This window comes from Phoca vitulina, unplaced genomic scaffold (assembly GCF_004348235.1).
Source record: "Phoca vitulina isolate PV1807 unplaced genomic scaffold, GSC_HSeal_1.0 scaffold82, whole genome shotgun sequence".
Taxonomy (NCBI): domain Eukaryota; kingdom Metazoa; phylum Chordata; class Mammalia; order Carnivora; family Phocidae; genus Phoca; species Phoca vitulina.
In genome coordinates, this window is record NW_022589785.1 from 5,063,012 (window position 1) to 5,086,352 (window position 23,341).

General features: G+C 59.9%; 1 protein-coding gene across 2 annotated transcripts; it reads left to right on the forward strand.

The window, feature by feature from the left end:
* The first annotated feature begins 657 nt into the window (after positions 1 to 657).
* SMTN (smoothelin) lies at positions 658 to 23,341 on the forward strand. 2 transcript variants are annotated; one of them, XM_032395140.1, is made up of 21 exons: positions 658 to 776; positions 2,525 to 2,655; positions 7,429 to 7,577; positions 7,959 to 8,052; positions 8,144 to 8,222; positions 8,317 to 8,414; positions 9,309 to 9,629; positions 9,718 to 9,790; positions 10,392 to 10,463; positions 10,544 to 11,065; positions 11,262 to 11,434; positions 14,573 to 14,725; positions 14,811 to 14,886; positions 15,983 to 16,147; positions 16,245 to 16,307; positions 16,529 to 16,595; positions 17,705 to 17,878; positions 18,074 to 18,191; positions 18,781 to 18,932; positions 19,898 to 20,063; positions 23,037 to 23,341. In XM_032395140.1, exons 2-20 carry the CDS (start codon positions 2,605 to 2,607, stop codon positions 20,040 to 20,042), a joined length of 2,745 nt encoding a protein of 914 aa, XP_032251031.1. In that variant the 5' UTR covers positions 658 to 776; positions 2,525 to 2,604; the 3' UTR covers positions 20,043 to 20,063; positions 23,037 to 23,341. The 2 variants fall into 2 exon arrangements, with proteins under 2 accessions (XP_032251031.1, XP_032251032.1); XM_032395141.1 differs by lacking the exons at positions 658 to 776; positions 19,898 to 20,063 and adding an exon at positions 13,367 to 13,459 and having other exon boundaries at positions 2,529 to 2,655; positions 23,037 to 23,334.

The window sequence follows — 23,341 nt, forward strand, 5'->3', positions numbered from 1 at the left end:
CCGTATTCCCTCTAGCGCAACCAGAGGCGGACCCTGAGGGGCTCGGAAGGAAAAGCATGACAGATGAAGGCAACGTCAGTCCAAAGGTGTGTCGACTGGGAAAGGGTTGTTGTGACTGATCCTGCTCCACCTGAGATGCTCCATGAGATGCACCAACATAGGGTCGACGTGCTGCCGGTCACAGTCCCTGCTCTGAGGTGGCCGGGACCAGGTGTCCCGAAAGCAGCCTGGGCGGCAGCCAAGCCCACACGCTAACGCGAGAAGGGGGCGGAGTCGGGGGAAGGGACAAGGTCTCAGGAACAAAGAGGAGGGCGGAGAGGGGCTGTTCTGAAGACTCCACGAGTCGGACGAGCCCGGGCCACTTACCCCGGCTTTGGGCGCCCTCCCCGACTTTGGTGCGAAGCTGCGTCCTCCTGCCGATGCCTGCCCAACCAGCCAAGGTCGCGGCAGCAGTGGCCCCAAGACTACGATCCCCTACAACCCGGCCCGCGTGGGGCGGGACCTGACCTGGGGGCGTGGCCGTCAAATTGAATTTCCCCAATGGGGCACGAGAATGGGCGGGACCCTCCTAAGGATTGGCTGGCGCGGCGGCGCGGGGCGGGGCTGGCAGGGCTGCTGGCGCGGCTGGACGGGCGGCGCTTGCAGAATCTCGGGGACGGTTGCTGAGGGCGACTGGGATCCCGGTCGCGGCGCCTTCCGCCTGACCGTTCCTAGTCTCTGTCGGATCCCGAGAGACCTAGCCTGAGCCCGCGCCGAACGGTGGGCCGGACTGAGAGGTGGGTGTGCAGGCCTCTGGGAGGCACCGGGACCCCCGACGGGTCCTGGGGGTGGAACGCGGATATCTGGACAGGGGTTCTGGGACTCCCAGGCTTGGGAGCTTCCCCCCATCCACTGAGGCTCTAAGCCATGGGATAAGGTTCTAGACCGCGGGAAAGGATACCACCCACGGACCTCCAGGAGGCTCCACGACCCCCAGGGACCCTGGTCTGTGGGGGCACACACCTTGGGGAACGTCCCACATTACTCTAAGATCTCTCTCAATCCCCGGGGGCCGCAGACTGTGTGTGTGACAGGGAGCCCTGGAACTGAAGTGGGGCAGCGGCGGGAGTCCCTAAGGAGAAAGACACTTCCTATAGTCCCCCCGGCGTTCTGACTTTCGCATTAGGGACCCCTGCCCCTCAGGAGACATGGGGGAACTCAGAGTGTCCACAGAACCTAAAGTCTGGTGATTGCTGAGTGGCACTTCGGGGGGATTACCCCAAAGTAGGTAGATAGAGGCAAGGACCCCAACAGAGGGAAGATGGGTGGTTAACACCCATCCAAGCCTAAGGGGATGGGAAAGGCAAGCAGCCACTTGAACAGGCAGGGTCCGAAGAACCCCAACTGTGGCTTAGGGACGCCCTTCACCCCACCAGACCCCTTCACCGGATGGGGTGACTCGACAAGTGACTGTTCTGGGGAGGGGGAAGGCATGACTGAGGGAGGAATTCCGCGGGGGTGGGGGGGGCAATCCTGGGGCCATTTTAGTCCCCATACATTAAGCACCTACGGTGTGTCAGGCTGTGGGCCCTCAAATTCCATAAAGACATGAGGGCTGAAAAAAGAAGAAAGGAGCTGGAAGGTTGGGCCAGGATTTAGAGGGCCATGATGGGCAGTGATGGGGCAAGAGGGAGTGACCTGAGCCCCTAGGGGCACTTTGGAAGGGGGCTTCAGGAGCCAGAGGTGGCCAAGATTTTGATTAAATCCATCCCTGCCCTCTGGGTCTTTGGGATCCTCCTTACCCCTCTGACAAATCCCTGGCCCTCTTCAATCCTCACTTTGCCTATCCAGAGGTTGGACGGATCAGGTTCTGAAAGCCATTCTAGCTGGGAAATTCAGTTCTAAGTTTGTAAATTGGCAGGAGGAGCTGGGTGTCTGGACACCTGGCTTCATGAGGTCTAGACAATTGGCATCAGGGGGAGGGTAGGAAGGGGAGAAGGGAGGGGTGTGTATAGACGGCTGTGGTCAAGAACTGGAAGACAGGATGTTACCTTCAGTGGATTAAATCACCTGGGGAAATGAAGGGTAGTGGCAGCATGGATTTGGATATGGGCACAGCCCACAGCCAGAGACTCAGCTTTTGGTCCGGGAGGAGCTGGGCAGGCCCTGGGGATAGGTGGGTGGGGCAGGAAACTGGACTCTGGCGGGCACCCCCTGGTGGTGATCAGGCTGTGGTGGGCCTTCTTAATCCAGGTCTCTATTCTCCCTGTTTGATGCTTAAGACAGGGAGAGAGCCCAGTTTAGGCCACACAGCCTGCTGGCATCAAGTTAGCCGGGCAGGAACCAGAGACTCCCACCCTTGGTTTGTTAAGTTTTCAACATGCCAGCCTAGGACAGAGGGGAACTCCCAGCCGGGAGCCACAGGTAGCAAGGATGGGACACCAACAGATGATCATGGGTTAGAGAGGGAAACTGAGGCACAGAACCCAGGTACCTGTGGTTTCCAGAGGCCCCAGCAGGCCTAATTCATGTCTGTCTCCTGCAGAATTCCCTGAGCTGGTGTCAGGTGCCACAGGCACTGGAGATCTCACCAGGAGGGGACGGACAGAGGTAGGGGCCAGCGAGATGGCGGATGAGGCCTTAGCCGGGCTGGACGAGGGAGCCCTGCGAAAGCTGGTAAGTGGCCTGTTCATCCCTGCTGTGATGACAGGCAAGCCAGGTCAGAGGCAGGGCCTGTCCAGGCTACCTCTCAGCTGACAAGAGGAGGGGTGAAAGGAGGGGGCAGGAGGAAGGCTAGGGGGACAGGACTAAGCCTGTTATGCATGGCTGATGCAGAGGACCTAGTAGCATGTGCCTGTCCGTGCCAGGTGCTAAGGCCTGGTCCCTCCCAGCCCCCCACTGCCACCACCTGTTTAAACAGTAACTGCTGAGGACTCGCCCATGTGTAGCTACAGGTGTGGGGAGGCTAGATTTGCTCTTCCAAGCAACAGCCTGGGCAGTGCCCGCCCCTGGAGGCTGGCCATAACGATAATAGTAGCAGCAATGATTAAAAATGCCAGGGCACAGGGGCACCTGGGTGGCCACGGCTCAGGTCGTGATCTCAGGGTCCTGGGATTGAGCCCCGCATGTGGCCCCCAGCTCAGCGGGATGTCTGCTTGAGGATTCTCTCTCCCTCTGCCCCTCACCCTGCTCCCACACTCTCTCTCTAAAATCAATAAATAAATCTTAAAAAAAAAAAAAGTGCCAGGGCACAGCAGGGGTCAGGCTGGGTGGTAGACCATCTCACAGAAGCTGTGACCACAGCAGCTCCAAAAGCCAGGAGGGCACTGTGGCTCAGAGAGGTGAAATCACCTCCCCGAGGGCACCCAGCTACAAAGAGGATGTGCCAGGATCCAAACAAACCCCAAAGAGGGCCATGGGGGACCAAGTCTTGAGTAACTCAAAGCCAGAAGAGCCAGTAAAGAGGGAAAGGCCTTGGGGGCCCTTGTAAGCTCTGTCATTTTTCCCTCTCTGAGCCTCAGTTTCTTTACCTGTAAAATGGGAGGTGGAGATCTGTGCAAACATATGTCTAGGCCCTAGAGCTGACATGGGGATAGGATGAGGCATGGGCCCAGATCTTAGAGTGGAAGAATAGGCCTACTCTTTTCCCAGCTTCTTGAGCACCCTATCTAACCATAGCCCACCCAGCCCCATGCACAGAAAGGCTGCAGGGCAACACCACAGGGCAGGCATGTGCCCACTATCGAGGGCAGGGAGCTACTGAACTGGAGGAGGGGCCAGAGCCCTGCCCCCCACCAGCTCTTTACCTTTGTGAGGGTGGGCAGCGGAGGGATGGGGGTTAAAGATTTACCTTCCCTAGGAGAAGGCTAGTGACCTACCCACCCCCATACCATTCTTCTGGAGGCAGGGGTCACTGGGCAGGGGCCAGTACCGCCATGACCTACCCAAGGCAGGCAGCCTGTGTGCCCTCAGACCAACCCCTTAGACTCTCTGGGGGTCTGCCACCGCCACAGCCGGCTGTGTGTCCCGTTGGTTTTTCAGCGGTTCCCACCACGTCAGCTCGACCTCCCCTCAGGAAGTCAGCTGGGGGTAGTAGAGGCAGAGCGTTCCAGACAGAAAGCCAGGTCTCCGGGCATCTCCATGTTGAGGGGTCCACTCTGAGGCTCGGGGTTCTCCAGTCGCCAACCCCCACCCCATGTGGGATTTCAGAGAAGGAGCCAAAGCAGTAGCTGTTGTCGGCCCAGCCCCGCCCCCTCCCTGGGAAAGGACTAACTAGACGCGGCCCCTCGTCCCTGGACCGCGAAGCGGCGCGAGGTCTTTCCCACCCCCAGACCGGTTCCTCCACGGCCTGCGCCCGCCATTACTTCGCCCCGGCACTGCCGAGGGTCCCCGCCCCGAGCGCCGGCCTGGCTCCCGCCGGCCTCGTGGCAAGAACGGGGGCGTCCCAAGCCGGGCTCCTCCCCGCGGGGCCGGGCCTTATAAGGGAAAGCTGGCCCGCGCCCCAGCTTCGGGCCGATTCGGGGACCCGGGCAGCCGCTTCCGGCCTACGCTCCCGCACATTCCTGAGGACGGGGCGGGGTGCCTGCGCGGGATGGGGGCGCTGGGGGACAGGCACGCCGCGTGTCCCTCCGCCACATACCCGGACGCCCTCCGCCTCGGTCCCGGGTTCGAGTTCAAGCTCCGACGCTCACTAGCTGGGTGACCTAGGGAAGCTGCTTAAGTGCTATGAACTTTGATTTCCTCTCCGTAGCCGGAGACATTAAAGCAGGCGGTGGCTGGGGGCTTCCTGTCTGGCTCCGCCCCGGGCGCCCAGTTCGGGGCGGCCCGGGAGAGGCGGTGCCCTGGGAGGGCGGGCCGTTCCGGAGCCTGCGGGCCTTCGGCGCCCCCTGGCGAGGCCTCGCTCCACTGCCGGCCGGTCTCCCAGGGTGGCTGGGGGAGCTGGGACTGAGGAAATGCCCGGAAAGTCTTGTGTTGTGCTGGTGGGGAGACCGAGTCCCAGAGAGATGCCGGGGCCTGCCAGACCCCACCCCCCGCTCCCCAGCAGCGAGGACAGAAAGGCCGGGAGACCCGGCCCCCAAGGAGGAGGAAGTGCCCTCTTTCCTCCCGGGAGAATTTCACTGGGCAGTTTCGGAAACCGCCCTATCCCCTTCCCCTTCCTTCTAGTGGACAATGGCGCTTTGTACTTCCTTCCCTCCCTCCCACAGCCCCCTCCACACACAACGGTGGGGCTTGAGAGGGCGGGGAACATAGGCCACACAGCAGGGCTACTGTGGGCAGACAGTATACCCAGGCCCAAAGGGTAGGGTCATGCTGGGGATGACCAGTGGAATGAGGTTGTCCTTCCCCCAGCTCCGCTTCACTCATTTGGTGGGAGGATCAGACGGAGGATCCTATTTTCCAGATGGGGACAGTGAGGCTCCTAGGGATTACAGAGGTAGCCAAGGTTCCACATCAGGCTGTTTTCAGGGACAAGAACCCCATCTCTGGAATCCAGGGCATTCAGAAGGGGTACCCAGGAGACAGAGGGCTAGTCATTGCATCTCTTAGCCTCTTTACCCTCTGGACAGGGGGACTGAGCCAGTTGACCCCTCAATCACCAAGTGTACCACACACTGTCCACAATCTCCAAGTGTACCACAGAAGGCTCTAGTTCTGAGGCCAGGACTGGAGAGTGGGAAGGTGAGTCTCATTCTCCCTCCTCTGCTGTAATAGGCCCCCTTTATAGTTCTCTCTAGTCCAGGCTAGAGAGGGTTCCTTACACAGTGGTGCCAAGGTCCTTGAGGTACCCACCATGGCAGACAGGCCCTAGCAACAGAGCTATCTTCAGCTCAAGGCTGACCCTGGAGTCAGAGAGACATGGGTCCAAATGCTGGCTCCGGTCGTTTGGCTGTAAGCAAATGACTTCTCCCCCTTGAACCACAGTTTCCTCATCTGTCAAATAGGAGTAATAAAGTACCTAGGGTTTCTGTGAGATTAGGACAGACTGGGGGCTCAGTGCAGGATCTGTCATATAGGCTCTCAATAAATGTTACTGATGTCTCGTATCTTGAACTCATTTACCCTTGCCTTTCTCTCCTCCTAAGCGGCTGGAACCAAGGACAGGGTGATGTTTACTGCATGCACAGCTATGCAGGGGGACCCCAAGTCACTGCCCCCATCCCCACCCACTGCCCTGAGGTGGGAGCCATTGTTCCATTTGGCAAATGAGAAAACCGAGACACAGAGAGGTTAAGGACATATTCCTGACCACCCAGCCAGGTGTGGACTGAGGCTGGAGCAAGTTGGGGGTTCTGGCCTGAGCCTCAAGGGACCCTCCCATAGCTCCTCAGAAATGTGGAGCCTGAAGGAACCATGGAGGGATCTGTCCCCCAGAGCTCTCCCTACTCTTTTCAGACTAGGACAAGTGACCTGATGGCAGATTGGGCCAGCCCATACACCCTGCTGAAACCTATCCCCATCACCACTTGGCCCCCTATCCTAGAGTAGGAAGGAATGATGGGGGAGGAGGCTATAAGGAAGGAGGTAGAGGATTCCTGGCCCCTACCCCTGAATGATTTCTCCAGGTCAGTCCTCTCTTTCTTGAGCCACAGACTGTAGGGGGGAGAGGTACCGGTGGGGGGGGGGGGGGGGGGCACAACAGAATTGGCTGACTCTGCCCAGCGAAGGTGCCCTTTCCTGAACCTGGTTAGACCAGCCGCCTCCAATTTCCCAGGGATTGAGAGGCCCAGAAGCTGGTGGGAGCACCTGTTCCCCCATTGATACCCTCTCTAGGGCCCTGGGTAGACCCTAGTGCAGCTGCATTATCTATCTGGGGAACTGACCCTGCTACTCTGGGCCCTGGCCCCTTTGATGGTGGTTAGGACTGGGTCAGTACAGGGGGAAAAAAATAGCCCCCAGCCGGGCAAGAAACTAGGACTCCTGAGCACCTGCTTCTGCCTCAGTTTTCCCATCAGTCCAGTGTGGATGAGGCTGCTACCCCCAGCAAGGCTGTAGTGCTTTGGGACCAGAACATGAGAATCTTCCTTGCTCACAGGGTGGACTCCGGCTGCCCTAATCACCCTTTCCTCCCCCAGGGACCCTGTTAGGAGCCCATAGGGTGGCCTCCCTCCTCCTGACTCCCAGGCTCTTTGGGGTTTGATGAAGGACTCTGAGACAGGAGTCAAATCTCAGGAAGCGGTGCCTGGCTTGGCAACTGGCCCAGGTGGGCAGTTGCTGGCCGCCCACTCTGTAAACCACAGTGCACAGCGGCCTGTCCAGGAGCTCTGGTTCCATGGGCCGGGTCTCCCTGAGACCCCGGGTGGGTGGGAGGGCAGGCTCGTGACAGGCATGTGGCAGAGAGAGGAGAGACAGACCACTCATTGTGGCCCAGGCCAAGCTGTGGGCAGCTGGTGCCCGCCCTCCACCCCGGCAGCCATAATGACTCGCCCCTCACCCCCGCCCACCCCACAGTTGGAGGTCACAGCGGATCTGGCAGAGCGGCGGCGCATCCGCTCAGCCATCCGGGAGCTGCAGCGGCAGGAGCTGCAGCGTGAGGAGGAGGCCCTGGCATCCAAGCGCTTCCGTGCCGAGCGGCAGGACAACAAGGAGAACTGGCTGCAGTGAGTGGCCAGGGCGGTGGTCATGCAGGTGGGAGGAGGCTGGCGTTGCGCAGGCAGGCACGAGCACAGCTGTGTCTGCTGCCCGTCTGGGTGCAGATGGCAGTACTGGCCGGCATTTGGAATACACCGGGATGAACGTGGGCCCGGACCACTCGCCGGTCACGGGGCCCTGGACACACGCATGTCCACAGCACGTCGGAGCCTGTGGTTTGAGTGCTCACGGACATGGGCAGGCGTGTGCCAGTGGGGAGCCAGAGGGGGTGCGCCGCTCCCTGCCCCTCTGCCAAGGTTCTGGGTACCCTGTCCGGGCCCCGCCCCTCAGCCCACATCCTCCATGACTTGGCTGTGGCAGTGGCGGTTATGGTCCTGATGTCCCTGCAGCTCTCAGCAGCAGGAGGCGGAGCAGCGAGCTGCTCTGGCGCGGCTGGCAGGGCGGCTGGAGTCCATGAATGATGTGGAAGAGCTGACCGCGCTGGTGAGGCCCAGGCCAGGGCAGGGGACGGGGCGGGGCAGGTGAGGAGCCGGCCTCCGCGGTCCAGCACCTGTGGCCTGCTTCTCATCCACAGCTGCGAGGTGCCGGTGAGTATGAAGAACGCAAGCTGATCCGAGCTGCCATCCGCCGCATAAGGGCCCAGGAGATTGAGGGTAGGTGCCCTGCCCTGGCCCTGCCCTGTGCCCTGCTGCGTGCTCCCCACAGCACCTCCGGGCCACCCACTGATATTTTGTCCTTCCCTTCCAGCTGCCACGTTGGCTGGGAGGTTGTGCAGCGGGCGTCCCAACAGTGGCTCAAGAGAGGAGAGCAAGGGGCGGGCAGCACAGAGGCTGGAACGGTGTGAGGTAAGGAAGGTGAGCACGGTGGGAGCGTAGCCCAGTGTCCTGTGCCCATGGATGCCAGCAGCAAAGAGCACCTGTGTGTCTTTGCTAAGCTGGTACTTGACCCGGGGGGGGGCGGGGGGGGACACTAGGGCTCTATCTCAGGCCCCTGCCTCCTCTCCTGGGCAACTTCTGGCCACATGTCCCCAAGTCTAGACTTTGCATCTACCCAGGCCTTCCCCTCAAAGCCATCTTGTCTATACTGCTCCCGAGTATGTCTCCCCATTACCACCCTGCTGGCCTCCCTACTTCCATGCCCCCCTCTGACCCACCATGGCCATCCAGCCTCCACTCAGTAGCCAATGCAATCTCCCTGAAATGTAAATCTGACCCTGGTACCTCCCCAGCTTAAACCCATCCTGAGGGCTGTCCCTCCCTGTCCAAACAGCCCACATCCTGACTTTGGCTTATCAGGGCCTACCTATCACACCCCAGCTGACGGGTGGAGCACTGTTCACAGAGTTGACTGTTCTCCGGGGAGTGTGGTCACGCTGTGTAGATTCCTTAAGTGGCCAGCAGAGGCCGCTGGGTCCCAGTCCCTGAAGGACTACCCCCACAGACACACCCACTGATTAGCCAGGCTAGGATCAGGGCTCTGGGGCCTCAGCTCCAGGGATCTGTTAAGGCCGGGAGTCCCCAGCAGGTCTCCTTTCATCCCCAACCCTTGGCATAGGATCTGGTCCTCTCTGAACCACCCTCCACTAGGTAGTGCCAGGAGGTTGGGAAGTGAGGATCAGCGTCCATGCATGTGCGGGTGTGCCCACAGGAAGCTATGCCTAGCCTCTCTGCTTTGCCTGCCCTGCCCTGGGCACCGGACAGCCTGGGGAGCCTTGGCTGCATCCCGTGGGTCACCCACAGGTGCCAGAGCCAGAGAAACAGGAGCAGCAGGCAGAAGTCCCAGAGCCAACCCCAACCCCCCAGGGCACCAGCCGGGATGTGACCACGGTGACACTCCTGCTGCGGGCCCCACCTGGGGGCACACCCAGCTTACCTGCCTCGCCCGTCAGTTCACCCACCACTGCTTCTCCTGAGCCTCCACTAGAGCCTGCTGAGGCCCAGTGTCCTGCTGCTGAGGCTGTGGGCAGCCCCGAGCCACCCTCCAGCCCACCCAGGGCCACCAGTCCTGAGCCCCAGGAAGCTCCAGCCACCCCCAGCACTGAGAGGCAGGTGGTCAGCAAGGTGAGTGTGGATGAGGGACAGGGATGCCAGGCAGGTGAGCTCCTTGGTTTGGGAGTCAGGCCCTGCCTATGCTATGTCTCCCCTGCAGCTCCTGCCTGGCCCCACAGAGCCCCCAGCTGTCCAAGGCCCCACCAAAGGTCCTTCCAACACAAAGAGAGCAGGTGAGGGTCCCAGCAGGGGTAGCTACAGGCCTCCCCTTCCGTGTCTGGAAAATGGGCTCTACTGCCTAGACAGCTTCAGCTTCTTCAAGGCTAGGCAGTCCCTGATACTCCTCCTACTGCCCTGAAGTGTCCCCACCCCCAGCCTGGCCCACCCCCCCCCCCAACCCATGGCCAGAGGCCTCCCCGCAGCCTTGAAAGGCAACGGGCCTCAAGCACATTCTTTTCCCCAATAAGGGAGTGCGCCCATCTCCCAGCTGAGGCCATGGGGCAGTCCTGGCCGGGGGGGGTGTCCCCCATCTCCATCGGCAGGGAGGATCTGGGCACCCTTCCTCCAGCCCAAGCCCTAGCCCCAGCCCCCAGGAGTGTCCAAGTCATCCTAGGGTCAGTGTGGGAGGAGAAGGAGGAGCCTATAAGATAGATAAAGCTGAGTGGGGAGGCCAGGAGCTAAGGAGGTACAAGACGGGATGGGGAGGCTGGAGTACAGGAAGGGGTTGGGAGGCTGAGGTAGTATGGAGGAGAGAACTCTGAGGGGTGGAACCCCCATATCCACGTCTCCTTTATCTTCCCCCACCTGGCCACCACCATTTCTCCAAACTGCCAGACCTGGCTGGACCCCGTCCCTGCCAACGCTCCCTGTCCGTGCTCAGCCCCCGCCAGCCAGCCCAGAACCGAGGTACTACCTGTTCCCACTACTGTAGACTCAGGGCAGTCCCTGTCCCACCAAGTCACTGATAGCCCTCTTATGCCTTCTAGAACCCCCGACCCCTGCCAGTGGACCTTCCCCATTCCAGCGGGCCAGCTCCGTGCGGGATCGTGTGCGCAAGTTCACATCTGATTCTCCTATGGCTGCTGGGCTCCAGGATGGTCCACCCCGGTTGGCCCTGGGTCCCTCGACCCCCACAAGACTCTTGGGCCCCTCCCACATCAGCACTACCCCTGCCTCCTCTTCCAGTGGCTCCTCCTCACGGGGCCCCAGTGCCACCTCCTCCCGCTTCAGCAAGGAGCCACGAGGAACAGCCAGGCCCCTGGCCCAGCTTCAGAGCTGCCCCCGGGAGGAGGGCCCCAGGGGGCGGGGCTTGGCTGCCAGGCCCCTTGAAAACAGAGCAGGGGGGCCCGTGGCCCGCTCAGAGGAGCCCAGTGCCCCGCTTCCCGTGCCTGTCGGCACTGCCGAGCCAGGGGCCGGTATGAAGACCACATTCACCATCGAGATCAAGGATGGCCGTGGCCAGGCATCCACGAGCCGAGTGCTGCTGCCCACAGGCAACCAGAGGGCAGGTAGGCCTCCCTGCTGTCTCCCCACTGCTGGGGATGAGTGCCTGCAGCCAGCCACCCAGCTCTGCACATAGGGCAAGTGCTGTGGCCAGGGTTCAGGGTTTCTCCAAAGGGTGTGCTGGGAGCAAGGGGCACCATTAACTTGGCTGGCATCGCCCTCACCGCAGCTGATCTGACAGTAGCCCTTCTCCCCCTCCAGAACTGACGCTGGGGCTACGGGCGCCTCCCACCCTCCTCAGCACCAGCAGTGGGGGCAAGAGCACCATCACCCATATCAGCAGCCCTGGGACCCTGGCCCAGCTGGGTAGCGTCACTCACGTCACCAGCTTCAGCCATGCCTCCCCTGCTAGCCGGGGAGGCTGCAGCATTAAGGTGAGCCCCTCCTTACCCCACCAGCCTCACGATCCATCAATCTTATATAGACTGCTTCAGGCTGTAGGCTAGCGGGGTTCCTCTGGCTCCGCTCCTCCCCCATTGCACAAACAGGGAAACTGAGGCCCAGACAGAGCAGGTGGCTACCTACAGTCCAGAGCCAGTTGGTGGCAGAGCTAAGGGCAGACTAGGATCTGTATCGCCCACTAGGTGTGTCAGAAGCTTACTCTGTACTGTCCTCAGGCTTCCCACATGCTGATCTCTGGTCCTTACTCCAAAATTGGTTGGTTCATTCCTAATGAACAGATGGGAAAATGGAAGTTCAGAGAGGGTGGTGAGGGCTTGCCCCTCTTCCTGTGATAGTCCCAGTGCTCCTGTTCCTACTCCAAACTGAGCCTCAGCCCCAAGAAGCAAAGCTGCTGATCTTCTCATCCAAGATCAGCCTGGCCTCTTAGGAGATTGGAGATTAGTGATTACCATCTGTGTCAACATCTCTGCGGGGCTGAGCAGAAGCACTGATGGGGGGACAGGCAGGGGGTGCCGGTCAGGTGAGGCCGCAGCCTAGCAGGTGCCACGAGAACTGAATACGCTGCACCCTTCCATTATTCATTCCCGAGCCTGGGATCAGCTGGCTGGGAGCTCAGCTGGGGAAGGGATCCCCAGTGGGCCGTCCGGCTGCCCAGGTAATGTCCTCTGGGCTGCACTGGGGACTGAATGGGACTTTGGTTGAGGTGAGATGGCTAGAGCCAGACTTGGGCCTTCTCGGGGGTGACTGGGAGAGGGTGGGGGCAAGAAAGCACCCTTTCCCCTGCAGAGCAGGACCTAACTGCTCTCTGCCAAGAGAGTGAGGGGATGGTGGCTGAGGCCCTTGGGGTGGGTGGGAGGTACAATCGTGAGCTCTGCATCTGATACCACCAACTCACCTCAGTTTCCCCATCTAGAATCAAGGGAAAGCAGAAAAGTGCCTAAAACGTGCTCAAAATCTGTGGTTGGATCCCAGGGCCACAGGCAGGCCAGAGAATATTTATGTCAGGGACGAGACACTTCTTATAGCAGATTGCTCAAAGTCCCGCCTCTCTGTGCCTCCATTTCCCCCATTTGTTCAGGGCTTTCTAAAACTGCATGGCCTAAAGGCAAAGGAGTGCAGGCTCTGGAGTCTGGCAGACTGGATCCTCACAGTTAATGCAAATGGTGGCCCAGGCAGACCCATTCCTTGCTCCCTGCCTTGATTTCCCCATCTGTGGGGCATGGGGCTGTGGCCTAGGTAGTCCTTCAGGACCCGTGCAGAGTTTCTGTACTGCCAGTCTGTGATCTCTGCAGGGCCAGGGCCAGGCCTGGCGGTCTGCCTGCTCGGGCAGGCCACCCCTCCCCCACAGCCCCCTCCACAGGGAGCCCAGAATAGGTTTCTATTTGGGCCCCAGCCCCAGCTGGCGGGCAGCAGGCTGGGAGGCCGGGAGGCCAGCAGGGGCGGGGCAGGCCCACTGCCCTTGCCTTCGCCCTCAGGCCAGCTGCAAAGACTCTGACACTGCCAGCCAGAGGCAACTGTCCCTACCACTGTGCCCCTCGTCACCCCACCATAGAGCCCCTGCCATCACCATGCCGGGGGTACCGGGGCCTGGGTCTGAGCTGGCTGCAGCCCTTGAGGAGCGATTGGGCTTGGCGCTGGAGGAGCTGCGGGCAGTGGCTGAGGCAGGCCGGGCGGCAGTGACCCAGGCGGCTGAGGCGGCAGCCTCGGCCATGGAGCCAGTGGCCCGGGCAGCTGAAGAGCTGCGGGTGGAGACGGCAGCACTGAGCCGGCGGCTGGATGCACTGGGCAGGCAGGTGGAGGTGCTGAGCCTGCGGCTGGGGGTCCCACTTGCGCCTGACCTTGAGCCCGAGCTGGAGCCCAGTGAGCTGCTCCTGGCCGCTGCCGATCCCGAGGCCCTCTTCCAGGCGGCTGAGGATGCCGGGACCCCCGTGGCCCACCCGCCTGCCTTCAGCACCCGCCGCCGCTCCTCTGCCGGTCCCGCCCGCAGCAGCAGTCTCGTAAGTCCCTGTGGGCTGGGGAAGGGGGGGGGGTTTGAGTGGGTTCTGCCTCTGCTGAGGGGCCTTAAGTGATGCCACTACCTCCTCTGAGCCTCAGTTTACCTATCTGCAGAGGGACTGGGATGCCAGTGCTCCAACACTCAGGCGAGAGGGTGCCAGGCTCCTGGCCCTGAGGCATGCCTGGTGGCTGCCCCAGCGGCCCCTGGCCAGGGCCCAGCCCCCACCCCCACCCCTACTCTGCCCCAGCCAGGCTGAGTCTCCCTAAAGCAGCTGCTACTTTGGCTCTCCTTACCCTCACAACAGACCGAGAGGCCCTGCCAGGAGGGGAGGGGCTGTGATAATTGGGCTGGGGGCTTGTCCGCAAGTGGTTGGAAGGTGGCCTGGGAGGGGTAGGGTGCTAGGCTGGGGCTGCAGGCCCCTTAGAGGGAGCGGGGGCAGGCTTCAGAGAGGACTTGGCTCTGAGCAGTGCCAGTCAGACACCTGGTCAGGAGCCCAAGGGCCCTGGTCCAGCCCCGTTGGGGTGTGTGTGTGTGTGTGTGGGTGTGGGTGGGTGTGTGTGTGTGTGTGTGTGGGTGTGTGTGTGTGTGGCACGTGCTGCCTGGGCACTGGCCCAGGAGGACCCAGGCCTTGGGAACTGCCAGGACAGAGCACAGTCTGCCTGGGAGGGGGCTGGGAATGAAGCAGCAGAAAGAACTCAGGTTCAGGAGTTAAGCTACCTTCAGCTCAGACCCCAGGCTACATCACACTTACGGAAGGACTGTGGGCAAGTCATGCAGCTACCCTGAGCCTCAGTTTTCCCTTATGCTAAATAGGGACAGTAAAATCCCTAGTGTTTATACAATGCTTAATACCAAATGAAAATCACCAGTATTGGCACTGCTAATTGTATTAACACCATCCCGGGTAGATGGGAAGCCCTATGGCAAGGCTGTCGGTGCCTCCTCCCCGAGTCTGACCACACTATGACCATCCTCGCACGGGCAGTCTGACCAGTTGGTGGATATTTCCAAGGCTGTGCCCGCAGACCCAGGGCCCGGTCCCCTGTCCGCTGGGGGCATGGTTGGTTTCCTCTACAGCCCTCCTTAAAGTCCATGCCCTGTCCCCACCCTGCAGATGGAGCCAGAGCCAGCAGAGCCCCCCGCTGCAGCAGTGGAAGTGGCTAATGGCGCCGAGCAAACCCGGGTGGACAAAGCACCAGAGAGGCGGGCTGCGCTGAGCGCTGAGGAGCTGATGGCCATCGAGGACGAAAGCATCCTGGACAAGATGGTATGGCCAGATCTGGTGGACTAGGGGTCGGCAGGGGGCAGGAACCAGCAGCCAGCAGGTGGGTAATGACGGGTTCTATCTGTAGCTGGATCAGACGACAGACTATGAGGAACGGAAGCTCATCCGGGCTGCACTACGTGAGCTCCGACAAAAGAAGAGAGGTAGAGAGCCACTTGCCCCACTCCAGATTCAGCTGCTCCATCGCCCAGCTGCTCCCCTTACGCTGGGGTCCATTCATGGACACTCTAGTTCAGTAAACTGCCCTACCCAGCTTCTTCTCTAGCCCCAGATGTTCCCTTGCCTCCTTCCCCCTGGATCCAGCTTCTCCCTTCCCTAGCCCCTTCTTTCCCCCTTGGCTACCCCAGTTATACCATCCCCAACCAGCTTCTCCTCTCCTTCCTAGACCTAGTTACTCCCTTTCCTAGCTACTCCCCCTTGGATACCATTGCTTCCCCAAGTGCTGCCGACTACTCCTACCCTGAATCCAAATACTCCTTCCCCCAGCTGCTTTTCTCTCCTTGAGAGCCACTGATGACCACCATAGCCTCTGCCCCCCACCCAGCTTCCCCTTCCCTGAGCACTTCCTAGACCCAGCTATTCTTTCCCTCAGATTCTAGATTCATTTGCTGCTCTAGATACTCTCTGAATCTGACTGCTTCCTCCAGGCCCCACTGATGACCACCTAGCCCCTGTGCCCACCCACCTACTTCTTTAGGCCCACTTACCCCTTTTGCCAGTTTCTCTCCTGACCACTCTTTCCCTGTATTGAATTACTTCTCAGGTACCTCCAATTACTCCCTCCTTGCATCTAGATATTTCTTCCTCCAGCTGCTCTTTTCCCACCTAAGACCCATTTAAAGACCCACTCAGCTACTAGCCTCACTCAGCTTCTTCCCTGAACTCTGCTACTTCCTCCCTAGATCTGCATATTCACTCTGGAATAAGCTACTCATTCCCACAGAAACTCCCTTCTTGGATCCAAATACTTCCCCTTTGAGTTTAGCTAGTCCATATTCCCCGTTTCTGCCTGAGTCCATTGCCACACCCCACACCCCGCCCCCCACCCCCGCCAAGTTATAGCTTTCCCCTCACCCTCAGCTACTCCTAGAGAGGGCCCTTGTCCCCTGTGTCTTCAGTATTTCTAACAAGTTGCCCTCCACCCCATCTTGTGTGCCCTGTGTGCCCATGCATATGTGCTGTGTGGGTGATGGGTGGCCCTTCTGGGCATGCATGGGGCATCCCCCCACCCCCGCCCAGACCAGCGGGACAAGGAACGGGAACGGCGGCTGCAAGAGGCACGGGCCCGGCCAGGGGAGGGCCGTGGCAACACAGCCACTGAGACCACCACGCAGCACAGCCAGAGGACAGCCGATGGCTCAGCTGTCAGCACTGTCACCAAGACTGAGCGGCTCGTCCACTCCAGTAAGGGGGCCAAGCAGGGCTCGGGGCTCCAGGTGGGAATATAGCCACCCGCTGGCCCCATGCCTCACATCCTTCCTCTCGTCCCCTGCCCCTCCAGATGATGGCACACGGACGGCCCGCACCACCACAGTGGAGTCCAGTTTTGTGAGGCGCTCGGAGAGTAAGGCCGCCTGGTGTCGCCCTGTGCCTGCCTGCCTGTCCACCTCCTCAGACTCTTCCTCAAGCTCTCTCTCCGTACCTTCATCTGTGTGTCTCTCTGTCCAGCAGTCACTTTCTCTTCTCTGCCTGTGGCTACCACCATCCCCCCCTCAACAGCCCCCTGCCCTATGTCCTGACGTCCAGCTGAAGCCCTCACCCTGCTCCTCTTCCCCTTTCTTGTAGATGGTGGCAGCAGCACCATGGTGCAAACCAAGACCTTCTCCTCGTCATCATCCAAGAAGATGGGCAGGTGAGCACAGGTACCCATCCCCAGACCACATGGAGTCAGTGCCACATGGGACCTCACTGCACACCCATTCTACAGAGGGGTAGACCATGGTGCTGGAAGGTGATAAGCATACAGGCAGGGAGAATCAGAGCAGGAATCAGGCCACTCCTGGTCCCCTTGTGATCTCACCTAATCCTCAACCACACCACTGGGGAGGCCAGAGACTTGCTCAGGGTCTCCCAGCTCTGAGTGGCAGCGATAACACTGAGCCCGTAGAGAGGACTGCCTGCCACTGAGCTGCCTGATGGCCCTGCCCCTTCCCTGTGTCTGCAGACCACATCCCATGTCACAGAGCACTTTTGCACCTTATTCCGTGAGGGAGGAGTACACCTCTATCCCACAGAGTATATCAGGGCTGGTAGGATCAGAATTCAGGCTGGGAACCAGAGGGGTTCAAGAACTCTGAGTCAGAAAGACCTGTGTTCAAGTTCTTGCACTGCCCCCCAAGCCCTCTGAAACCTGAGGCCAGAGGCCTCCCTCCCCTTGTGAAGTTTAAGATTTTTTTTTTTTTTAATTTGACAGAGCACAGTGAAACGAAGCACAAGCGGGGGGGAGTGGGAGAGAGAAGCAGGCTTCCCGTCAAGCAGGGAGCCTGATGTAGGCTTGATTCCAGGACCCTGGGATCATGACCCGAGCCCAAGGCAGATGCTTAACGACTGAGCCACCCAGGTGCCCCTCCCCTTGTGAAGTTTAAAATGGCACATAGGAAAGGCTCAATAGATATGAGCTATTATTATTACCATCATTCTGATTATGCTGGTGGGCATTATTAGTTGATAGTGCCCAGAATCTGAACTCACCTAGTAACTTGATCAGAGAGTGACCGTTCTCAGAGAACTCCCCAGGGGCCAAGTCTGTTGAAAAGAGTGGCTCCCACCTTCTTGTCCTTTGAGCTTCAGTCTACTCTGCAAAATGGGTGTGATAAGGGCGCCTCCCCTGCTGACCTGTGTTGCCGGTGGTGGATATACGGCAGGGTGTAGGGTACAACAGGACCCCTCCCTTGGCAAGTGGGGGTCGAGGCTCAGGAGGAGCCTAACAGTCGCCTCCCTACCCCCCCCCCCCCCCCCCAGCATCTTTGACCGCGAGGATGAGGCCAGCCCGCGGCCCGGCAGCCTGGCGGCACTCGAGAAACGCCAAGCAGAGAAGAAGAAAGAGCTGATGAAGGCGCAGAGCCTGCCCAAGACCTCGGCCTCCCAGGCGCGCAAGGCCATGATTGAGAAGCTGGAGAAGGAAGGCGCCGCGGGGTGAGTAGCAGCGGGCGTGGCTGGGCGGGGCCAGAAACGGGAAGGCGCTGTGGGAGCTGTGCTGGGAGGGGCCTGAAGGACGGGGAAGGCGGGGCCTGGGACCGGCTGGATGGGCGGGCGGAGGCAGCGTCCCCTATGGTGGTGTGACCCGGCCCCGCCTCACCACCACCCCCCCGCCCCCACGCGCCCCTGCAGCAGCCCTGGTGGACCCCGCGCAGCCGTGCAGCGCTCCACCAGCTTTGGGGTCCCCAACGCTACCAGCATCAAGCAGATGTTGCTGGACTGGTGCCGAGCCAAGACACGTGGCTATGAGGTGAGCTCTATGAGGCCAGGCAGCCTAGCTTCTTTCTTCTCCCCACAACCCCCACCCCGCCGCTCTGCACCTCCCTCTTGGCAGAACTCCTTCTCACACCCTGTGCTTTTCACAGCCCCCGTGCCTGGCAGGGAGGATGGAAGCCCTCTTTGGGGATGAGGAAACAGGCTCAAAGAGGACACACAACGTGCCCTAGATTCCAGAATAAGTGATTAAGTGGCAGGGCCTAATGAGGGGCCCAGTTCAGGGTCAGACCTCACTCTTGGAGTCCCCCCTCATTGCTCTTGGAAATGGGAGTGGGGGAGCTGGGTAAATTTCTATAAGTAAGGGAAGGAGTGAGGGAGGCATGACCATGGTCTTAGCCGGGTGGTGCTGGACCTCCTGGTTGCTCTGTGCCTATACGTAGCAGACGTGGGAGTTGACAAACTCAATTGAAGGATGCTCATGTTCCCACTGCCCAACTTGCTGTGCAGCCTTGGGAAAGCTACAGGGCCTCTCTGACCCCAGTTGCCCTACGTCTGGAATGCCAAACGCTGGGGGCATAGAAGTTATGGGGAAGCTGACCAGTCCTTCCACCACCCATACATAGCACGTGGACATCCAGAACTTCTCCTCAAGTTGGAGTGATGGGATGGCCTTCTGTGCCCTGGTGCACAACTTCTTCCCCGAGGCCTTCGACTATGGGCAGCTCAGCCCGCAGAACCGGCGCCAGAACTTCGAGGTGGCCTTCTCATCTGCAGAGTAAGTGTGGGCCCCAGCCCTGCTGGTGTCAGCTGGGCATCCGGGGCTGCGCATCTGGGCCAGGCCCAGCTGCCCCAAGGCCCCTTAGAGCTGGCCAGCTGCACTGTCAGACAGCGGCTGAGATCCCCCCTTCCCCAGAAAGCCCCTGTCCTCTCCACCCTGCCCACCCGCCGCTGAGCGTGCCAGGTGCCCGCCGGAACGAAGGAGCCGCCGGCCCGCCTACCAGCCCCGGCCAAGGCCCACCAGGTGGCCCTGTCCATATCCCCTCCATCCTCCCTCTGCCCCCTCCTCCCTCTCTCTCTCTCCCTTTCTCTGTCCTGCTCTCCTCCCACTATCACCAGAGCTTCCTGCTCCCACGGGATCCCGGCTGGAGATTCCAAAAGGAGGCTCCTGGCCCGGGCACCGTGCCCGCCCAGCCTATATAGGTGCTGCCAAAGGCTTATATAGGACATCAGCAAGCCCTCCACTTTGGAATCGTTACCCCGTCTGCTCACCTCACCCTCAGCACCCTCCATCTGTCTTTCCTTTTCTCCTTTTCTCTTTCTGGTTCCCCCAGATTTCTTCCTCTTTCCCCTCCCCCACCTCCTCTCACGCCTCCCTCACCCCCCCTCCCTGGGGCACAGCCCTCCTCTCCAACCTCAGTGCCAACGCCATTGCCCCACACCCCGTTCCCGCTTGCCCCAAGAGTTCTCTGCACCTGTGACTGGTCTGGCCCCCCACCCCTGTCTGCATCGCACACCATTAGTGATGGGTAGTGAGCGGCACGTCCACAATGGGGAAGGGGCATGCGGGGGGGGCCGGCCGACTGCAGCACTGAGAACGTAACTGAACTCTTGTCTCTGTGTGTGTGTGTATGTGTGTGTCTCTCTGTTCTCCTCCCCTTTCTCTTCTCTGCCTCTTCCCCCTCTTCCTCTCCCGGGCCCTGCCTCCCTCCCTGCCCCTTCCCGGCCCCCTACCCTCCCCAGGACCCATGCGGACTGCCCGCAGCTCCTGGACACAGAGGACATGGTGCGGCTTCGAGAGCCTGACTGGAAGTGCGTGTACACGTACATCCAGGAGTTCTACCGCTGTCTGGTCCAGAAGGGGCTGGTAAAAACCAAAAAGTCCTAACCCCTGCTCAGGGGCCCCACGGTGAGAAACGCCGCCTCGCCCACCTGTGCTATACGCTGGAATCTGCTCAGAGGGGCACAGAGAGAGACCTGGGAGGTGGGTGGGGGAAGCAACCGGACCCTGAGAAGAGCCGGAAGGAGCCAGACATGGCCCTATCTTCTGGTAGTTTGGGGCCTAGCAGGCAAGACCATTCTTCTAAAGGGGCAGTGATGACCCACATGAGTAGGACTGAGATGGAGCAAGCTCAGGAGGGAACCCCAGAGGAGGCACCTGACCCGGCCTGCAGGCCCAGGACGGCTATCTGAAAAAAGTGCAAACCGAGCTGGGATCTGAACGACAAGTTCAGGATAAAGGAGGGAAAGGGAGTCCCAGGCAGAGGGATGAGCTTATGCACAGGGCTGGGGTTGATAGGGAGAGAGAGCATGGCACACTTGGGAAGGGAAGGAAGTTTAGTCTGGGTATGAAGGGGAGAAGGGGCCACAGGAGTTTGAACTTCCTCCTGAGGACAAGAGTCATAAAAGATTTCCAAACAGAGAAGGAATGTATGTGGTCTGGTTAGCATTCTAGAACAATGCCTGGATGAGGGATGGGGAGGGAAGGAATGGGCTAGATAGCTGAAGCAGCTTAATAAGAAGTAGGACAGGCTTCCTGATGTATCCAGTTAGGGAGAGAGAAGGAGGCTCAAGGAATCTGCCAGGCCTCCAGTTTGGGCACTGGGGATCTGGTGGTGCCACACTCATTGGAGAGCTCAGGAGTGGGGCCAGTGTAACAGGAAGATGTTTCTAGATCTGGATCTGGATCTGGATCTGGATCTCTACACCAGCTCTGGCATTTTCTCTCTAGTCACCTCACCTCAGGGCCACAGAATTCAGGTCCTGAGCTAACTATCCATTCCAGACGAGCTGCTCAGAGAAGGAGAAAGGTGGCTCGGCGTCCTGGAGGTTTTAGGTCAGAGACAGGGCCAGAAACCGGAACTCCAGACTCCCCACTTAGCAGCTGTTTTCCTTACCCCATCACTTTTCCCACCTGTTGTGTAGAGAGAAGAAAAGACAAAGGCTCAGAGGGAGCAAGGGGATTGCCCAAAGTAATGTGAGTCAGGGACAGAGCTAGCCGTGCACTCAAATGCCCCACGGGGCCTGGAGCCATGTGGGGGGCAGCCCACATGTGTACACATATACCCAGAGAAGCCATGCAGGTGAGGGGAGGATGGGCTTGGTTCTGTCTCCAGGTCATATATGGACTTAGGAGCTGCTGCCCAGCAGGCTGGCCTGGAAGGAGAGGGGCCAACCCAGCCCTGATCCAGTTGGAAAGTGTGACTCAGCCGTGCTGTTGCTCGAATTGCCCTGTGTTTGGCCTGTCACTGGGGCAGCTGGAGCCCTGAGCTGTGAGCCCCAGTGTAAACAATGGCTTTATAAGGTCTCCAGGGAAGACACCAGAGGTGGGAGGGAGCTCCACACTGGGGAGCCCGGGATCCCTGGGGTGATAGCCACAGCTTGAAGAAGATGCAGAGAGAGGCTGCCTCTTTCCCCCTAGTGTAGCCGGGGAAATGAATCCAGCCTGGGGCAGACATGATCCCAAGGGCACATAGCACATCAGCAACAGAGTCAGAAACCCCCTCATTCATCCTAAGTGCTCCCAAGGTCTCCAATGAGGCAGAGAACTTGTTGCTACAGAGGTGGAGAAACTGAGTCACAGAACAGGGGAGAGCTTTATCTAGCACACACAGCTGATCAGGGGTACAGCCTGGACTGAAACAGAGGTCTCCTGCCTCCCAAGCTGCTTCAATGAAGGAGTCCAGGTGAGCTGGGAGTAGGCCCCAGCCCTACCATGGTCCCAAGGTTTGACCTTGAGGGCACAAGATGGGAGGAGGTAGTCCTGGGCCCTTTGGTGTGTTGGCAATAGGAACAATTCCTGCCCTTATGCCTTCCCTGCCAAAGGAAATTCAGTTAACATGGTCATGGGAGGGAGCAAGGCAGAAAACGTCTTGCTTTGGGAGAGGAGGGGAAATGGAGCCAAGGAGCACACTCCAGCTTTAGAGCTCTGGGGCTGTCAGATGCTGCCACCCATTGACTCCAGAGTGGGGAGATGGCTCCTGCAATAGGGAAGAGGGGGCTCCAGGCAGGTGTCAGCAGCCAGGACTGGGGTGCTTGAGTCCCAGGAGGCCCAGCCCTGCACCTACTAAGCTATGGGGCTTGAAACATAACTCCTGGTCTGTGACTCAGTTTCCCTATCTGTAAAGTACAGCTAGCACTCTGGAGGGTGACAGAAGGGCGGTCCCACCCTTGAGCATGTTGTAGATGGTCCTGGCTGTTTTGGTTGGGACCCTCGTCTGCCTCCCCTGCTCTAGCCAAGGCAGGTGGTAAGGGTTAAAGAACTACCCCCCCCCCCCACACACACACACACACTCGCTGTCCTCCATCTCATGTAGTGGGATTGTCCCCTGATGCAAGGACAGGAGTTCCCGGGCCTCTCTGCAGGAGGTACCAGGCCCGGCATCTGAGAGATAATCCAGGGCACAGAGGGTTACAGGGGCGGGTCCTGACTGCAGAGAAAGATTTCCCATTGGTAAGGCCCCACTGGATCCAATGGCCCAACCCAGAGGCTTGTGCCAGCTGGAGTGTGCCATTGAGGGTGTGTAGGAGGTGGCCCTCCAGACAGAACATGGGTGAAGTCTGGAGGCAGGAACCCCCCCCCCCCCCCCGGGCTAGGAGTAGAGACATGGACCTGCCCAGAGTTGGAATGGAGCATGGTGCTCCTCTCCCATCTCCACCTCCGCCTTCCTGGCCTGGCTCCCCATAGTGATGCTTCTAGGCTTCGGTGAGTGGGGCCTGGAGTTTCCTGTCTTCCCCGAAAGCTTTTACCCCTTCAGTCAATCAAGAATCTGGAGTTTATGGAAGACCAACAGGCTGCAAGCAGTGAAAAGACCTCCAGGTAGAGGGTAGCCGCAGGAGGCGGGGTCGGCGCTGACACCCACCCCGTGCCCCCTCCCTGCAGGATGCTGGTGGACTGCGTGCCTCTGGTGGAGGTGGAGGACATGATGATCATGGGCAAGAAGCCCGACCCCAAGTGCGTCTTCACCTATGTTCAGTCGCTCTACAACCACCTGCGGCGCCACGAGCTGCGCCTGCGCGGCAAGAATGTCTAGCCTCCCTGCCCGCACGGCCCGCCTGCGGCAAGCTGCCCCCACCATCCAGGCACCATCCCCTCCCTGTGCGCCTGCCCACTGCTGCCCTGTCTGTCGCGACACCCTCCCCTGCATACACACGCTGCGTTTTGATAAATTATTGGTTTTCAACGAC

Bases quoted from the DNA above. Each gene is read 5' to 3' on its own strand.
- SMTN (XM_032395141.1), top strand. From the start codon at position 2,605: ATGGCGGATGAGGCCTTAGCCGGGCTGGACGAGGGAGCCCTGCGAAAG. The intron at 16,308-16,528 runs GTAAGGCCGCCT...CCTTTCTTGTAG, and splicing joins TTTTGTGAGGCGCTCGGAGA to ATGGTGGCAGCAGCACCATG. The intron at 16,596-17,704 runs GTGAGCACAGGT...CCCCCCCCCCAG, and splicing joins TCATCCAAGAAGATGGGCAG to CATCTTTGACCGCGAGGATG.